Source organism: Vicugna pacos, chromosome 14, assembly GCF_048564905.1.
Source record: "Vicugna pacos chromosome 14, VicPac4, whole genome shotgun sequence".
Classification (NCBI taxonomy): domain Eukaryota; kingdom Metazoa; phylum Chordata; class Mammalia; order Artiodactyla; family Camelidae; genus Vicugna; species Vicugna pacos.
Genome location: NC_133000.1, coordinates 30,359,559 through 30,375,759, shown reverse-complemented (window position 1 = coordinate 30,375,759; position 16,201 = coordinate 30,359,559). Strand labels below are relative to the sequence as shown.

The 16,201-nt window shown below is 39.8% G+C and overlaps 1 protein-coding gene across 1 annotated transcript in view; it reads left to right on the top strand.

Moving 5' to 3' along the window:
• Positions 1-12,511, top strand: part of LOC116283379 (uncharacterized) — a 52,573-nt gene extending 40,062 nt beyond the window's left edge. The window contains exons 9-11 of the mRNA XM_072976339.1: positions 6,840-7,022; positions 8,431-8,528; positions 12,277-12,511. Of these exons, the coding sequence (XP_072832440.1) occupies positions 6,840-6,993 (154 nt within the window). The 3' untranslated portion in view covers positions 6,994-7,022; positions 8,431-8,528; positions 12,277-12,511. The remainder of the gene's footprint in view (positions 1-6,839; positions 7,023-8,430; positions 8,529-12,276) is intronic.
• The last annotated feature ends 3,690 nt before the right edge of the window (positions 12,512-16,201 follow it).

Below are 16,201 nucleotides of genomic sequence, written 5' to 3'. Positions count from 1 at the left end.
ATAAAATGTGATTTTATTAACCATTTACCAAAGTGTTAAGGGTAATAAATATTAAGTACAGATTTCTGAAACATCAGTCATCACTGAAGATCCACATTCTGCTGTTCTCTCTCTCTCTTAGTCACCTTACTTCTAGAGTTCTGGAAGAGGGGCCAGGCAGAAATTGAGTAAGAATGGGACACGGTTGAGCAGGAAGAACAAGTCCGGCCAAAATAGGAGGCGTGGTATCCCCACATGGATATAGATGAGATAACCCAGGAAATGTGGGTGCTGTTTAGATGCACTTTAGTCTTTATTTCTGGACTTGTCAGCCTTGGCTGCATGTTGGAATCACCAGGGGACCTTAAAAAATGTTGGTGCCTGAATTCCATCACTGCAAACTCTGATGGTACTTAGTGGCCTGGGGTGCATTCTGGCATAGGGAAGTTTTGATAGCTCCTCTGGTTATTCTAACGTGCAGCCAAGGTGAATGAGCACTGCCTGGAATGGTGGACACAGAAGAGAAGTGTAAAAAGGGGGAAAAGGAAAAGACTGGAATAAATGTATAAGAAAACAGACATTGATTTGTATCCTTTCAAAACACAAATAAAAAAATTCAAATTAAAAATTAGCCGCTATGACATGTATGTAGAATGAAAGACACATTGGTTTATATAGCTGTCTCCCATTATTTCAAATGTGCCTTCATTATTGCGGTCTCCTTTTCATTGTAGACTAGGTGCCCATTTGTCTTGAACTATGTCGCAGTCACTGCTCCCCCTTCGTTTTGGGATGTGCACAAAGCAGACTGGCTCTCATCCTAAAGTAAGAGAAAGTGTAGAAGAAGCAGGGAAACATTTGTTGAGGTGCCATCAGTGTTTGAGCAGTGTTTGAGCTAGGCATTTTATATAATTGTAAATGAGATTTTATTGCTGCCACTCCTGCTGTAAAATTAAAAAAATAAAACTATATATCTTTGTATAAACATCCCAGAGCTATGAAAAGATGATTTTTTGAGTCATCTGCATTATTGCTTCTTTCCATCAGCTGAGATAATTTAGAGCTGATGGTACTTGCAGTCAGCAGCAGCAGGACAGTAGGTTTTGGGCATGAATAACACTTGGAAAGAAAATGCTTCTACAAGGAGCATCTGAAAATGTCTCCAACTATAGATTTAATAAACTGAATCACAGGTCTTCAGAATGTTGGCACTGAAAAGGTCTAGATGGAGCAGGTCAAATTCCCCTATTATAAATGGAAAAAAATGAGCTTCAGCTGCAAATAGAAAGTGACATTTCTCTTTTACAATGTAATAAGCTTCTAATAATCCCCATTATGAATAGTTCCCTTTGTTTACAACTGAAGATGGGGGTCAAAGCATATGTTGGTGAAAGATTCTACATTCAGAGATGAAAGCTGAAACTAAGAAAAAATTAGATGTTCATAATGTTTTTGAGTCCTGAAAAAAAAAATGTATCATATTGGCAGCAAACAAAAAATACTGAAGAAAAGATTTTTGGTCATTTAAACTGCCAATATTAAACTTAAAATTGCCAACTAATTAGTTTAAATTTTCATTGGAACATACTTGTTGAAAAATTGAAAATGAAGACTCATTTCACTTTATCATTCTTCCTTATTTAAAAAATTGTTTAATTTTTTTTTTAGTTATTTAATTGAAGTGTTTTATTTTAACTGCTAATGCATGCTGCATTGTTTAGAGAGGCCAGCGTTGTGGTAGTGAGACCTTGGGAATGAAGATGCCTAAATTCATATTTGAACACAGCAGCTTGATTCCTGAGCGATCCTGGACAACTTAACTTCTCTGTGCCATAGTTTCCTATAAAATAAGAATAAGAGAGTTGCTTCCTCATGACTGTGGTAAGGACAGGTCAAATTAATGTACAGAATCTACTTGGAAGACTTCCTGGCACAGAGGAAGTGCCATGTACTTAGTTCCACATATTACTATACTACATCTGCTTTTATAATCCAGGTAAATCTTGAGTCTTACTGATTTCAACTCTAAAAAATAATCTAAATATAAACTAAAAATTCACAGTTATAGCAAATTAACACATAAAGCTCAACCAAGAAATACACAGTGGAGACCAGTTAGCTGCACACACCTGTGAAACTTCCTGTCCAGCACGGACTCTAAGCTATCAGTACCATCACTTCTGAAATCTAAGGCAAGCTCAAGAATAGAGTTTTACAGCTTGGCCTCGCCAGGTACCCAGACCCCTAAGCTCAGACCATGGCAGGGAAACAGTTTACTTTTCACATGTGCATTTTCAAAAAATAGTATTAAAACGAACACTGTACGTATTTTGTTATGTGTTTTACATCAATAACAGAAAAGAAAAGGAAAATAACCCCATGCAATTACAAATAAGGAGGCTATGTCTGAAAATTATTATTTTTTTAATTATGTTTAGGATTTAGTGACCAGTTAGGAGAAAAATCATTTCATTTGTGTAAAACCTTGATTGACTAAACTTGTTTTTTTAAATAGGAAGAAGAGCATGTTCCCTTTACCACCTGGGGAAAGTGTATACATATAACCCTTTGTGAAAGTGCTCTTTTTCTGGCTAAGAACCTGCCACAGACTTTTTAAAATCTAATGTGAAATGCTGAGAAAACTGAAAATCAAGCTGGGAACTATGTAGTCTCATAGAGAAAACTTTTTCCAGAGAACATCTGAGCCAAAGCAGGCCACCACTCTGGAGGTTCCACAGTCTCTTCTGCTCACAGTGCTTCCCCCAATTCTTTCACCTCATTTGTTCAAATCAGATCAGTGGTTTAGGATTCTCCAGGGTCTGAATAAGACACCAGAAGGAGGCATTAAGAATTCTACAATTTTCCAAGAGTAACAACCAAGGTAAAATGTCTAAGAATAGCCTAAAAAAAGGATAGTAGGAACTATCAAATAAATAAAAATAAAAACTACTGAAAGATATAAAAGATGCTTTAATCAAATGATTCTCAATTAAAATATCATATCTCCAATATATCAGAAGTTATAAAATTGATTTGGGGTTATTGTGAATAAAATCATATTAGTAATATAATAATTAATAAGATAATGAGTTTTTTACTAGTTCAAGAATAGCCAAATTAGAAAATAGGATAGGAAGTCCAGATATGGGCCCTGATATCAATAATAATTTAATATAAGGGATGGAAGGCATTACAAATCAGGGAGCTAAATAAAGGATATTCAGTAAATGGAACAGTTGTTAGCTACTTGGGGGGAGAAGAAAAGATTGAAATCATACAGTGAACCAAATATTGTGATAAATTCCAGAAACATTTAAAAAATTAACAAAATTAGAAAAAATCTAGAAATAAATATGGATGAATATACAACCTCTAGATGAACAGTAAGTTTCAGAGGAAAATATATAAAGATTTCCATGCATCAGAAGCATCCTAATTTTAAACAAAACACCAGAGGATGTTATTTGATTACAAATCTGACAAGGGGCTAATTCCTTCAATACATAGTTCAGATCAATTCAAAGATAGCATCAAAAATTCTCAGGAGCGTAGAAGGCAGAGAAGATGAACACGCATTCACAAAGGAAAACTAGATGTCACACTCCAATTGTAATTCAGTCAGTGCCCATTAAAATGAAATAGTTTTCCACCTCTCACGTGACACAGTTCTGTTTATGAGGATGTAGTGCCAGTGATCACCAAACCCATGCCTAGGTTACTGGATATTTTTTGTGAAGTATGGTTGATTTAAAATGCTGTGTTAATTTCTGGTGTACTCGTCCAGCCTCCTTAGAAAGCAGTATGGCATTTCATATCAAGAGTCAAAAATATTCATATGCTTTAATCCACTAATTAAGCTTTGAAAAACTTTTAATCAGGAAGTATTTCAAAATGGCAGGAAAAGTCAGTATGGATGCAAGTCACAGACATACTTTTATATGTATATATATATAAAATCTCAGCCAAAATATTCTTCCAAACCTTCACATAATAGAATATTATGCAGCCATGAAAAAGTGTGTCCATGAAAATATTTTATGATATGTCAAAGTGTTATGCTTATGATAGGCTTGAGAAAACTATTAATGTATAAAATGATTTGCAATATACAAACAATGCAACGTTCTGAAGGAATTATGTCTATAGGCAGAAGCATTTTTCTTATTTTATTTTTATTCAATTTTGAGAGTTGGAGTCTTTTGATTGTAGGTGACAAAATCAATCTCCAGTGTGTTTAAAACAACAACCAAAAAATGGGGATGCATGGGATTTATTGGTTCCTGTAAATGAAAACCTCAGGTCTGAGGTCTGGCTTCAGTCAAGGAGAGATACTGTAGCCCAGATGATGTCAAGGGCTTGTTTTGTCCTGTCTTCATTCTGTGTCCAAGGATGTCTCAGCATGCTGCTTCTAGACACTCAGCATCCCAGATCACACATCCATCCAAACCAAGTGAGGTCTCTTTTGGCAGCTTCCTCTCTTGATAGAGGAAGCTTATCATTCACATGGGCACCAGCACGTGTCTCCTCACATAATAGTGGCTCTTCCTGGGTTATTTGCCAATTCTCAAATCATGTGTGAGGCCAATACAATGAGGGATATTATTTGTTTTAAACCAACTGAGAGCTACCTCTGGTGCTTCAGAAAGAGTGGGTCAATCGAGCTTAAATCACAGGACTTAAAACAGAAGGGAGGTTATTTATCCTAAAGCAAATTCTGGGTCCTCTTCTAAGAGTGGGGACAGATCCAGGACAGCAGTTCTGTCCACTACTGAGTACTATCAAATTACCTTTAATGAGCAAATATTAAAGTTATGATCAGAAAAGATGATAAGTAAGAAGAAACTTGAGGAAGGAGAATGGAAAGCTTTCCTGTTTCTTAAGAAATATTGAACGCATTAAGTGCTTCGAAGAAAAATGGAAATGTGTCAATTTTGCAAAAGTTCTGAAATGAATTACAATTGATTTCACAGACCATGTAGGAGACAGTGCTATACAGTTAGTGTGTTTTGGGGCTCTTTGAGAATTTCCGTTCTTTCACTTAATAGTTGCTTCATTTTGGGCAAATTGCATCATCTCCACGTGGCTGTGTTTCCTCATCTGTAAAAGAGATATAATATTACCTTCCCCACAGGGTGATTGTGAGGATTTGGAAAAATAGATGTGTGCTGAAGCAATAGTAAGCATTTAAAGAATCTTAACAATTATGTTTACTTAATACATAATTAAAAAATTATTATGCAGACGTTTAAAAAATGCATACTATTTAAATGGCCTATATGTGCTGTACAAGAGAGGAAGGCTTAATAAACCTTTTATAATACATTTTTCTCAGCCTTATCTAATTTTCACGTTTAATTCCACACACACCAAAAAGTTATTCCTTTCACAAACATGAAGCATTTAACTTTGAGCAAAAGGATAATGAAAGAGAGTAGAGGAGGAAATAAAATGCTTTCTCTACAAACTGATGGCTTAAAAACAAAGAAAAACACCTTTTGAAGACTTTGGTCACCATATTCATAGCTAATACTTAGGTAGAGTTTTTCACATGCCTGTGGTTAGTGTTCTAATTGTTTTCCCAATTAGTAAATCATTGACTCATCACAATAGTCCTATAAATTGCTATTATTATCCCCTCATTATATGGGTGAAGAGATTGAAGCCCATAGAGGTTAGGAAATTTGCACAAGGCCCCACAGCTAGCATTGGAGCTGGGATCCAGATGCAGGAGTGTGGCTCCAGGAGGGGCTTGTAAACACTCTCTCTGCTCTCCCCTGCAGGTGCAAGCCAGCCTCCCGCTGTTACTGTAAATAACATGATGTGGCTCACTTAGTCTTGAAATTCACATTCTTTGTAGCTTTCTCTCTGAGGCAGCCATCAGGAGCAGCCAGGGACACTGAGTACATGCTTCTGGACTATGACCAAGAAGGTAGATGGAAGGAAAACAGTTTAAAAGTGGGATCTTTAAAGTGCATTCTTCAGTGGCCAGAAAAAAACCTGCCTAATGAGGAACTGAAACCCTATCAGCCACGTGAAAATTATGCTTCAGACACCCCCGTTGCCCTTGGGTCTACACAGTCAGAACTACAATGGATCAGGGACATGAATCTTGTGCAAATGCAGGGAGAATGAATACCTGCCATTTTAAGATCTCGAGGAGTATGAAAAGCATGTGAAGCTTTCATCAGTAGAGGCCTGCTGTCACTTCCAGTATTTCCCTCATGGCATGTCCACAGCTTCACTGGTCCTATTCAGAATGAAGACGACAGATTGCACCTGCTGACCCGTGAATCAATGATAGGTTCTACCTTGAAAGGAAGCATATCCCGTTCATGGGTTACAAGTAGTTCATTACCTATGTAATTCTATTGATGTAGAAGGGATATTTTCATTGGTTCTGCTATCACAGCATTTTCTCCAAAAGAACATGTGACCAGTTACTCCATTTTCACCCATTTAAAGATATTCTTAACAGGCTTCCTTTAGTGCAGTTATAGGTTTACATAAAAATTCACAGAAAGTGGAGTTCCCATATATTCCCTATGCCCTGCACACAGCTGCTCCTGCTGTCAGCATGTTACATTAGTGGATGCCCTCATTCTTTTTGACATCCTTCATTCCTCTTCCCCTAAAGTTTAAGATGCCTGATATTCACGTCTCTTGTGGCATTTATGTGCGATTTGCATCACTTCTCACGTTTATGTGAGGTTTATAACACATGCATGTTGTCTGTTTTAGCGTGGTTTGGGGGCAAGTTTTCTGTGTAAAAATACGATCATTAGTGAGTCTCATGCTGCTGGGTTTTTGGGGTGTCATGTCCTGTTGGCCATTGCTTCTGTTATTGGAATCATTGTCTACAGGCTTTCCGTGTTCACTGTATTTTCTTCAAAACTTCCCAAGAACCTGAATGGAAGACACCCAATCCAGAAGTACTTGACTGTGCAGGTGGGCCATGCCCATCACTGCTTCCCTCATCAGTTTTATCATCATCGTGACCCTGAGGGCCATATATGAGAAAGTGGCAATCATGATGACTGACTCTGGTAAGCTCCTCCTGCAGCTGAGGTCATTTCTACACCAGTTTTAGAACCAGGTCAAAACAGAGACTATATCTTTTAGGCACTTCAATTCCAGTACACTACAGTCTTTAGAAAGCTTCAAGTGTGAACATATTTTCTCTAGCCAATGGGAGAAGTGAATTAGCTCCAGCTTTGCATTAGTAAAAGGGACAAAGGAAGCATTAGAATGTCCAAGCTCTGTGTAAACAGGTCAGTGCTTAATAATAATTTCAATTACATTAGATCATGTACCTATTGTTGAAAGTAAGTAGTCTCCATATTGCAAATAAGGGGAAGAGGGTCGTGGTTCCAGTGGCAGATTTGCTTGTGCGTTACGGAGAGGACAAGTAATCACAGTGTTATGTGTCTTCCCCCCATGCTGTTCCTGTTGGTGTAGCTCCATTCTCATCAGCTGTGGCTTCTTTAATAAATGTTTCTTCTCTCTGGCTTGTATCCCAACCAGCGGCTTAGCGGCCCAAGTTAAGTGCTTCCCACACGCTGCATGTGGCTGGGTCGTTCTCCCAGTGGTCTGCTCAGTGGTCATCTTCTGAAAACACTAAGACCATTTCAAATTCTGAACTAGGAGTATGACACGTTTTATGTTCCCCAAATGCTTCTAGCACGTTGCCCCGTGTTTTGTTTGTTTTCTTCAATAGTCCTACCTTACTGCCATTCAGGGAGACGAGAGAATATCATTTAGCAGGATGTTTAAAAGTAGCGTTCTATCAACTTACACCTGACAGAGGACAGTTATTGCCCAATGGATACTGTTCTGCTTATAAATTTTAAGGACGGCTGGCTTTTTTTTTTTTTTTTGCTTTGTGTGATATTGTGCCCATAGTGGGAGAAACCCTTAAAATAGTTTTTACACTTGGAATTAAAATAGTAGCAATGTTAAAGAATTCAAAACAGCTTAAATGAAAACATTGTAAATTGTGTATATTTATTTACATATTTACCATGTTAACTCATGTGTCCGTGGCTTTGATTAGAGTCTCAAAGCCGTTCACTGTTTTACAGACTTTACTTTTCTTTATTCTAGCTGCAGAGCTCAAAAGGACTAGACTGACTATGAGAACAAACTAGCCATGAAGGTGTTCTTGTACCAGTTTGTCAACTACTACTCCTCGTGTTTCTACATCACATTTTTTAAGGGCAGATTTGTGACTTACCTGGGAGATCTAATGTATTGGCTGTGAAAATACAGAAATGAACATGTGTGAATACAGCTTTGTGTTCTGGCAGTCTAACATGTTTCAGGTTTTCTCTTAGTTGCCCAATGAAGAGTGTCTTTACTCTCTGTTCCTTAGATTATTTTTGGCATAAAATAAAGACTTTATTTCATGATAGAGCTATCTAAAATTTAAGTGAGATTTTCTTTCTAATATTCCAGTGTGACCCAGGTGGCTGTCTCCTTGAACTGATGACACAGCTGACAATAATCATGGGAGGACAGTAAATCTGGAATAACACACATGAGATGTTACTTCCGTGAGTACTAAGTCATGTGATCTTGGGGCGAGAACGGCCCACACATCCAAGTCATTTTCCTGCGAGCTCATCTCTAAAACAGTGGAGACTCTCTGCTTATTAAAGCTCTCCAGATAAGATGATCCAGCCAACAGTGTAAACATACCTGCTGTTTAATAATTACTCTTTAATACCTTCCTTTTTGTGTTTAACGTAAATCCCCAAGTGCTATAGTTTTTGCTTATTAGCTCATCAATGGGGACTGACTGATCAGAGCCCTTTGAGAGATGGCCTTTTTAGGGGCCGTGAACTAAGTTTTCCCACAACTTCCCAAAACTTTCTCCTCCTTTTATACATGCATTTAAAAATCCATAACAGGAATTTGTTGAGTGCCTAGCATGTGCTAGTCACTGTATTAAATGTTGTACATATATGTGTGTGTGCGTGTGTGTGGAATTTAATCACCCAAACAATCCTTATTCTTATCTTCCTTTTGCAAATGAAGATCCTGCGGCTTAAAGAGGGTAAATGATTTGCCCAAGCTCTCATTGCCAATAAGAGATCACTGTGGGACTCAGATGTAAGACCCTATCTCTCTGAATCCATGTTCTTCTAAGAACAGAGAATCTCTTGGGGTCCTAAGGCACAGGGTTACATAATATTTTAAGAGATACTTCTCTAAAATAATAACTACAGACGTTTTGACATACTGTTCTCTTCCTAAAAATGAGAAAAGCAGATGTTAGCAAAGGTCACCCTGTCCTTTTGATTTTCACATAAGCCCAATCCCATATCAAAGTGGACAGCCCAGTGTTATCGGCAATTTCTGAACATTTCAAGGAGATTACTGTATTTGCTTTCTGTTGCTGTTGTAACGAGTATCCCCAAACCTCATGTTAGTAGGAAGAAAAAAGAAAAAGTCTCCACTAAACAACACAAATTTAACCTTGTAGGGTTTTTGAATGCAGAAGCCTGCTGAAGTCAAATTATTGGCAGGGCTGTTTCTGAAGGCCTCAGGGGAACCTGTATCTTTGACTTTTCTGGCTTCCAGAGGCCACCTGCGTCTCTTGGCCTGTGACCTCTTTTCTCTCTCTCAAGGTCAGCATGGTTGTGTGCCTCTGACTCTGATTCTGTGGTCACATCTCCTCTCCCCTCTCCCCTCTTCTGCCTCCCTTTTCCTCCTTTAACGACCCTGGTGATTACACTGCGCCCACCTCTATAATCCAGCTCGTCTCTCTTAGAGATGGCTGGTTAGCAACCTTAACCACATCTGCAAACATAGGCCCCCTTTGCAGGGAACCTGACCTCTTCATATATTCTGGGAATAAAGACATAGACATATTGGGGGGGGAACATTTTCCTGCCTACCACACTAAAATTTTAAGATAATTTCTGGCTTTGAGTTTCTGTTCTCATGAAACTGTTGATCTCTCCTCTGTCTTGCCTTCCAAACCAGCATTCTGCTCCTGGCCAACCTAACTGCAGAGCTCACCCCTCTCTGTGGTGTCCCCCAAAACCACTTACACAAGCAGGCCTTACTGTTGTTTGGAGCATGGAGGAGAAACTCAAACAACTTGAATTTTGAAATAAAACACCTCCATCATCTTAAAATCTTCCATGCCACTATAAAAAATTTATTTTTTTAACTTCGTTTTATAATTTAACTATTTTAAACTTTGTTACTTTTTTTAAACTTTACTCTTTTTTCTTATCATCCTTCATTGTAGGTTCCAGAAACCTGCTATTCTGCCCACCGCAACCAAGTCCCCTTTCATTGTTTCTCCTCCCTTCCCTAACCTTCCTTCTCTCTCCCTTATTACCAAGTTTCGGTCCAATCTCTTTATAGGGCAGTTAAATTATTTCTTCTTTCTTTCTTTCTGTTTTTGCAGAGTGAACACATTTGGGTGTCAGTGTGGCCTTCCACATTTCTTCACAAGGGCTCCATCTTTCAGCTTCAGTATGGATTACCGGGGTCTGTCTCTAAACAAAGGCATTTCCCTTGTCCCCCAGCTCATCATGCCCCTCAAAAAAAAAAAAAGATTGTGATCTTTGCTGTGAAATGAATCTTTTTTATTCCCTACTGTGCAGTAGACAACCCTTGCCCTGAGCTCACACTCAGATATTTCCAGAGGAGTAAAAGTAGCTCATGTGCAAATAATACTATTTTTATTTGTGAAAAGAAATAGATCAGATAGAGGATATACTTAATTCAGATTACTCAAAAGCATTTCCTGAAGGAAATAGGTTAATTATTTAATCACTAAATTTTGTTGAATCTGGTTATCAGTGAGCTAATTTACCAATCAAGGAGAAGGATATATTTCCTAAATTGGTACTGAGCAATTCATGTGAAATGAAACTTGATCACATGAACTAGTTTAAATTAAAGGATGCATTATAGAATCTGTGTTCTGTTTACACCTTCGCTTAAGTAAGCACATTGTTGTAGGTTCCAGTGAGCTGAACTATGCCTCCATGTATTTCTACTATGGGCTAAAATATTTAGGGAATATGTTTTGAATTATGTTTCCCTTGTTTGAAATCCAGGAATGCTGAATGGTAGCCAAGTTCGAGGGTGGCTTGTGTTTTCATCACTTCCTCTTCTCTTTGTATAAGGTGCCAGTTTCCTTGTTAATTTTTCATATAAAATCCTAACATACCAAAGATCTATCAATTACTCTTGCTGCTTCAAAACTATACCGATCCTCAAAAATACATAGGAAGGGAAAAGGAAACTTATCAAATTTAGCAACCATTTTCATGCTATTTAAATATGTCTAAAGGAAAATAATGAAATGAATTTCACCATAACTCACCTGCCTCCACCCCTCCAATTCCATGTGGGGTTCTTGAGTAGGATTCTGGGAGCAAATGAAGAAGGACAGTGATGCCGTGATCCAGGATCCCTCTGGGGTCTCCCCAGCACTTGGATCGGCACCTGATATAAAGTAGGTATCAGTCCGAGCCAGCTGAGTGAGTGACTCACAGGCATCGAAAGCGTAATATCCGTGTATTAACAGCATTCTTTGTAGGATTCAGAATATAAAATGAGAGCCCTGTGGCCATCCCAGCCTCACATACTATTTTGATATTGGGGTCATTTCTGGGAATGTTATTCTGTACTTGACAAAGGCTAGTACAATTCCAGGGTTAAACAAATTGCCCTAGGGATATTTTATGATAAAATATTAGGAAAAATAGTTCAATGCCCAAAATGTCAGAGCGTTGTCCTTTGGTGTTTAGATAATGTATGGCTGTAATTTTCTTACTTTATATGTTTTCTACATTTTCCACCGTGAGTATGCACTACTATATAATAAGAAAAAGCAAATGTTTAAAAGAGAAAATCTCTTTTCTCCAGGTATGATTTGGTTAGAGGATGAGTCAGATACATATGACAAGACAATCTTAAATGCATGTGTCCATAACTCACTCTTTAAATTCAGGAAAAGGAAACTCAAGAATGAAATAGATTAAGAGAAACAAAGATACTTGTATTCAAGATTAGCAGGTGGGAGTGTCCTCAACCAAAATGGTGATAATCTATAACGCAGGGATTAAATGTGATAATGATGGTACAAAGACAACATGAAGTAGAAAATGCCACGTGGCAAGCACTGAGTAAACGGCAATTTACTATGATTGTGCCAATATATGTGGTCAATTCCCAAGCAAATGATTGTGTAACCCCTGCTAGAGGGAGAAAGCTTCCAGCCTTCCCTGGAGAAGGGGGAGGATCCAGTGTCTGTATTTTTTAAGATGTCTACAGGTGCTTCTCATGTGCAAATTGATATCCTTGCGAGAGAAGCGTAACCAAACAGAAAACCCAGAAGACCGAGGACAATGATGGATAGACGACAGCCCAAGCTTTTCTGCTACAGATGAGTGGTTCCACTCAGGAAGACTGAGCAAGAGGCTCACAGTCTTAGCTAAGGACAAGCAAGTCGGGACTTCTAATACGACCTAATGCAATCGACAGGAGAGGGCAGTTCAGCACAAGAAGGGAGCGCCAGATGAGTTAGCATGGAAGATTCATCCTGGATCCAAACAATGATGGATTTGGGTCCCGGAGGTTAAAAGCCCTTCTTCCCTGGGGCATGGACCGGATTCCACAAGAGGCTGAGACAGGAAGTATGAGGCAGAGAAAAATTCCCCCAGGAGACTCCCGAGTCTGGGTGCCAGGGAGGGTGATGGACGAGCGCGGTCCCAGCGCCATCCGCACCGCAGGGCTCCGAGGGGCTGTGGAGCTGCGCGCCCCCGGACGGACCTCAGACCTGACTGCAGCGCTCTGGGCTGCGGCCTGGGGAGCGGCTTCAGCAGCAGGCTGTCCCCGTCATTCTCGTAGGTGCCGCAGTGACACCCACCCCTGTGGCCACGGTGTTCCCAAGCCAAGGGTCTAAGTGACTTCAACATTATTTGCAGGTGACCACAGCCGGCTAGCCCGTGCTGCTCAAAAGGAAGATCCCACATGGGGTTTTGATGTGTCAGGGGGTTTGCTAATACCTGTCCTGCTTTGAATCGTTTCATCCTGACAGCAGCCTGGGCAGTGGAAGTTTCATCTTCCAATTTTATTTCAACATTTTTTGTTGAAAGTATAGTTGGTTTACAATATTGTGGTAATCCTTGGTGTACAGCATAGTGATTCACTTATGTATATATATATATATATATATATATATATATATATATATATATATATATATATATATTCCTTGTCATATTCTTTTTCACTATAGGCTATTAAAAGTTATTGAATGTAGCTCCCTGTGCTATACAGTAGGGCCTTGTTGCTTGATGCAAAAATTACTAAACAAAGTATTTGCAGACTAAACCTAGCCATGTATATGACAGAGTTGATTTTATCTCAGGATTTAAATGTGGTTTTGATCTCCAGGATCTCTTTATGAACTTATAAGTAAAGAGCCTGTGGACCACTGCTCAGAAAAATGTTTTAAAATCATAAGATTTAGAGAATAAAGAAGGAAGATAATTATACTGAAAAGCAGATATCAAAATATAGAAATGAGCATTTGTGATACAGTAATATCTGAATTATTGGAAGAGCGTGTTGAATAAGAGGATCCAGTGGTGGGTCTACTAACCGCAACATTCTGGCATAGCAGTGAGTGTAAATCATCTTCTGAGATCTGCAACAATTGCATTTTGAATGTAAATAAAGTTAAATAACAAATAAGCCATGAAGTGTGGATTCAGATTCAGGGGAATCTAGAGTCCATATCCCCACCACTTCCCAGAGCTCCCTGCTCTTCCCCTAATGTCATTGAAAGAAGTAGGGAAAGTTTGTGAAGCGGAGGGCATGTTCCATTGCAAAGAAATCTCGTAGCAACCTGGGAGCATTGCCAGTGAAAGGTTACCCCTGAGATCAGAGGCAGTGGGAAACCTAGCATGGGTAGCTCTTTACAAGTCACATCATATACTCTGTGTGTGTCCATGTGTGTGTGCATACAGACATGAACGCATGAATTATGTATACACCTGCTTTTCGTGTGAAGCCGCCTCACTGTCCAAATTTGAAATCCATCCAAACGTGCAGTGCAGTCAGCCGAAGCTCAGCCAGACGCTAAGTTGTCTGTTGTTGTTCTGTCTCTTGTGCTGAACTCCATGAGTAAACCACGCTCCAGCTGTTGCTTTCAGGGACAACAGCTCTGTAGGCTACAAGTCCATGCCTTGTTTCACTGACAATTCCGATTTCATTACAGGACAAATTGCCGTTTGTAAAAGGGGGAAGCATTCAGTTGGCCCAAAAGCCTCTGAGTGAGGGAAAAACGTAACCTTAGAGACAGCTCTGAGGGACAGCATCCAGGAGGGGGCAGAGCACTGGGCTGCGAGACGAGGCTGTGTTTCTTTCAAGCTCTGAGCTGAATTTGAAGTGTCATGTCACTTCTTTGGCCCTTGATATGTTCAGCTTAAAATAGGTTCTTGGACCTGTTCGATCCAACGTTAGAGTATCACTTTTCTGCTCGGTGACCCTCCATGGCTCCGTAAATCCTTCAGAGGGAAAAATGCCCACATCCTCACGGCAGCCTCTTAGGCTCCACCCCAAAACCACCACTAATTTCCTATTCATTGTGGCCCACACCAGTCTCCATGCTGTCTGTCCAGGGTGAGGGACCTCCAGGCCTGTGATCACTGTTTCCTCTGCCCCTCCTCTGCCCACCCCTTTGCCTCCGTCTTTGCCTTATTCAAAGGTCACTGCCCCAGCCCCACTCCTCCCTACCACACATTTTTCGCCCTCCTTTATTTTCTGCTGCAGCACTTATCACCAGCTCACTGACCCTGTATTTCTTTCTTTTACTAATTTTCTCTGACGATTTTCAGTCTGGAAAGTCCATGGTGTATCATAGTAGAGAAATGGGGGGAAAAAAGGCAAATGAGGGAAGGTATCTTCTAGAAGCTAAAATGCCCACCTGAAAAGGAGGTAGGAGATAAAGTAGTAGTCGTTAAAATTTTGGAAAACCCAAGGTGCGTACTCAGGAATAGTTTTCACAATATTTGTGGGTAGGGTGGCAGCAATATACAGAAATTTATCCTGAAAACAAGAAATTAAATTCTTGGGAAGATGATGTGTTCAGATTGAAATGCCATTAATACTTTTATGACCTTGGTCTGATAATATCCTGTCTTATAATTTGATCTGTTTGGTAGCTGGGTCATGAGTCTCATGGTGCCACAGTTTCGGGAGCAGAACAGACCACCCCACGATGGGAACGGGACAACCGTCTGTATCCCATGGGCAAACTGGGGTTTTTATATGAATACCTTGAAATGAGTAAGTCATCAGTGGAGATTTCGGTGCTGTCAGTTATACTAGAGTATGTTTTGGGTCCCAGAAGCATCAGTTACCGAGCCAAACAATGACCTAGCATACCGAAACGGAGCCCGCTTTTCTCCGTTAAATGCAATTATGCAGTCAGGCTTTCAAATAGGGTGCCTGTGTGTATCTTTGTCAATATTTATGTTGTACAAAGCTGAAGATTTACTGCCAAGGAATGAAATGGAATACTCATTCAGGTACGTCTCCACCATTGATTCTCAGATCCTTCTGGTCATGTCGTCTAAGGATGAACTCAGAACCGTTACTAGACGTGACTCAGCTCGGGCTGTAGCCCGTGTGGCACAGCTGTTGGCTGATATCCTTCTAAACAGAGTCATGTATGCCAGCCAGCCTGTGCAGAAAGCCCGCAGGAGCATCCTGCCTCATGGCAGCAAGGTTCACAGGGTCACCCCTTCCACATCTCACACTTACCTTTGACATTGTTCCTATTTCTTCTGGCCGATGGTTTCTGCCTGGTTCGTTGAGTGACCTCATGGCACATCACTGGCTTGAATTCAGGATGAATTGGCTGATCTGGGGTATCGGTTGAGCACAGATCCCCTCCTTCTCCAATGTCTTTGTCCATTTCTGTACATTTGCTTGGGCTCTGTTCCTCTTTGGCTGAACTTGTTTTTGAGCTCTCGGTTGCCTTTAAATGGTTGCATCTCAAAATAGATTTCCATAGGAAACGTCATCTTTTCTATTATGCATGGCGCACTTTTATCTACTAGAAGGCTGATGATGTGTACGTTTTGTATCTGAGCCCTTACAGTACACCACTGCCTTGAATTAGTTTTTTTTTTTCTCCTTAGGAGACAGGAAAGGGTTTTTGTCAATAGGCTTTGCATTTATGCATGCG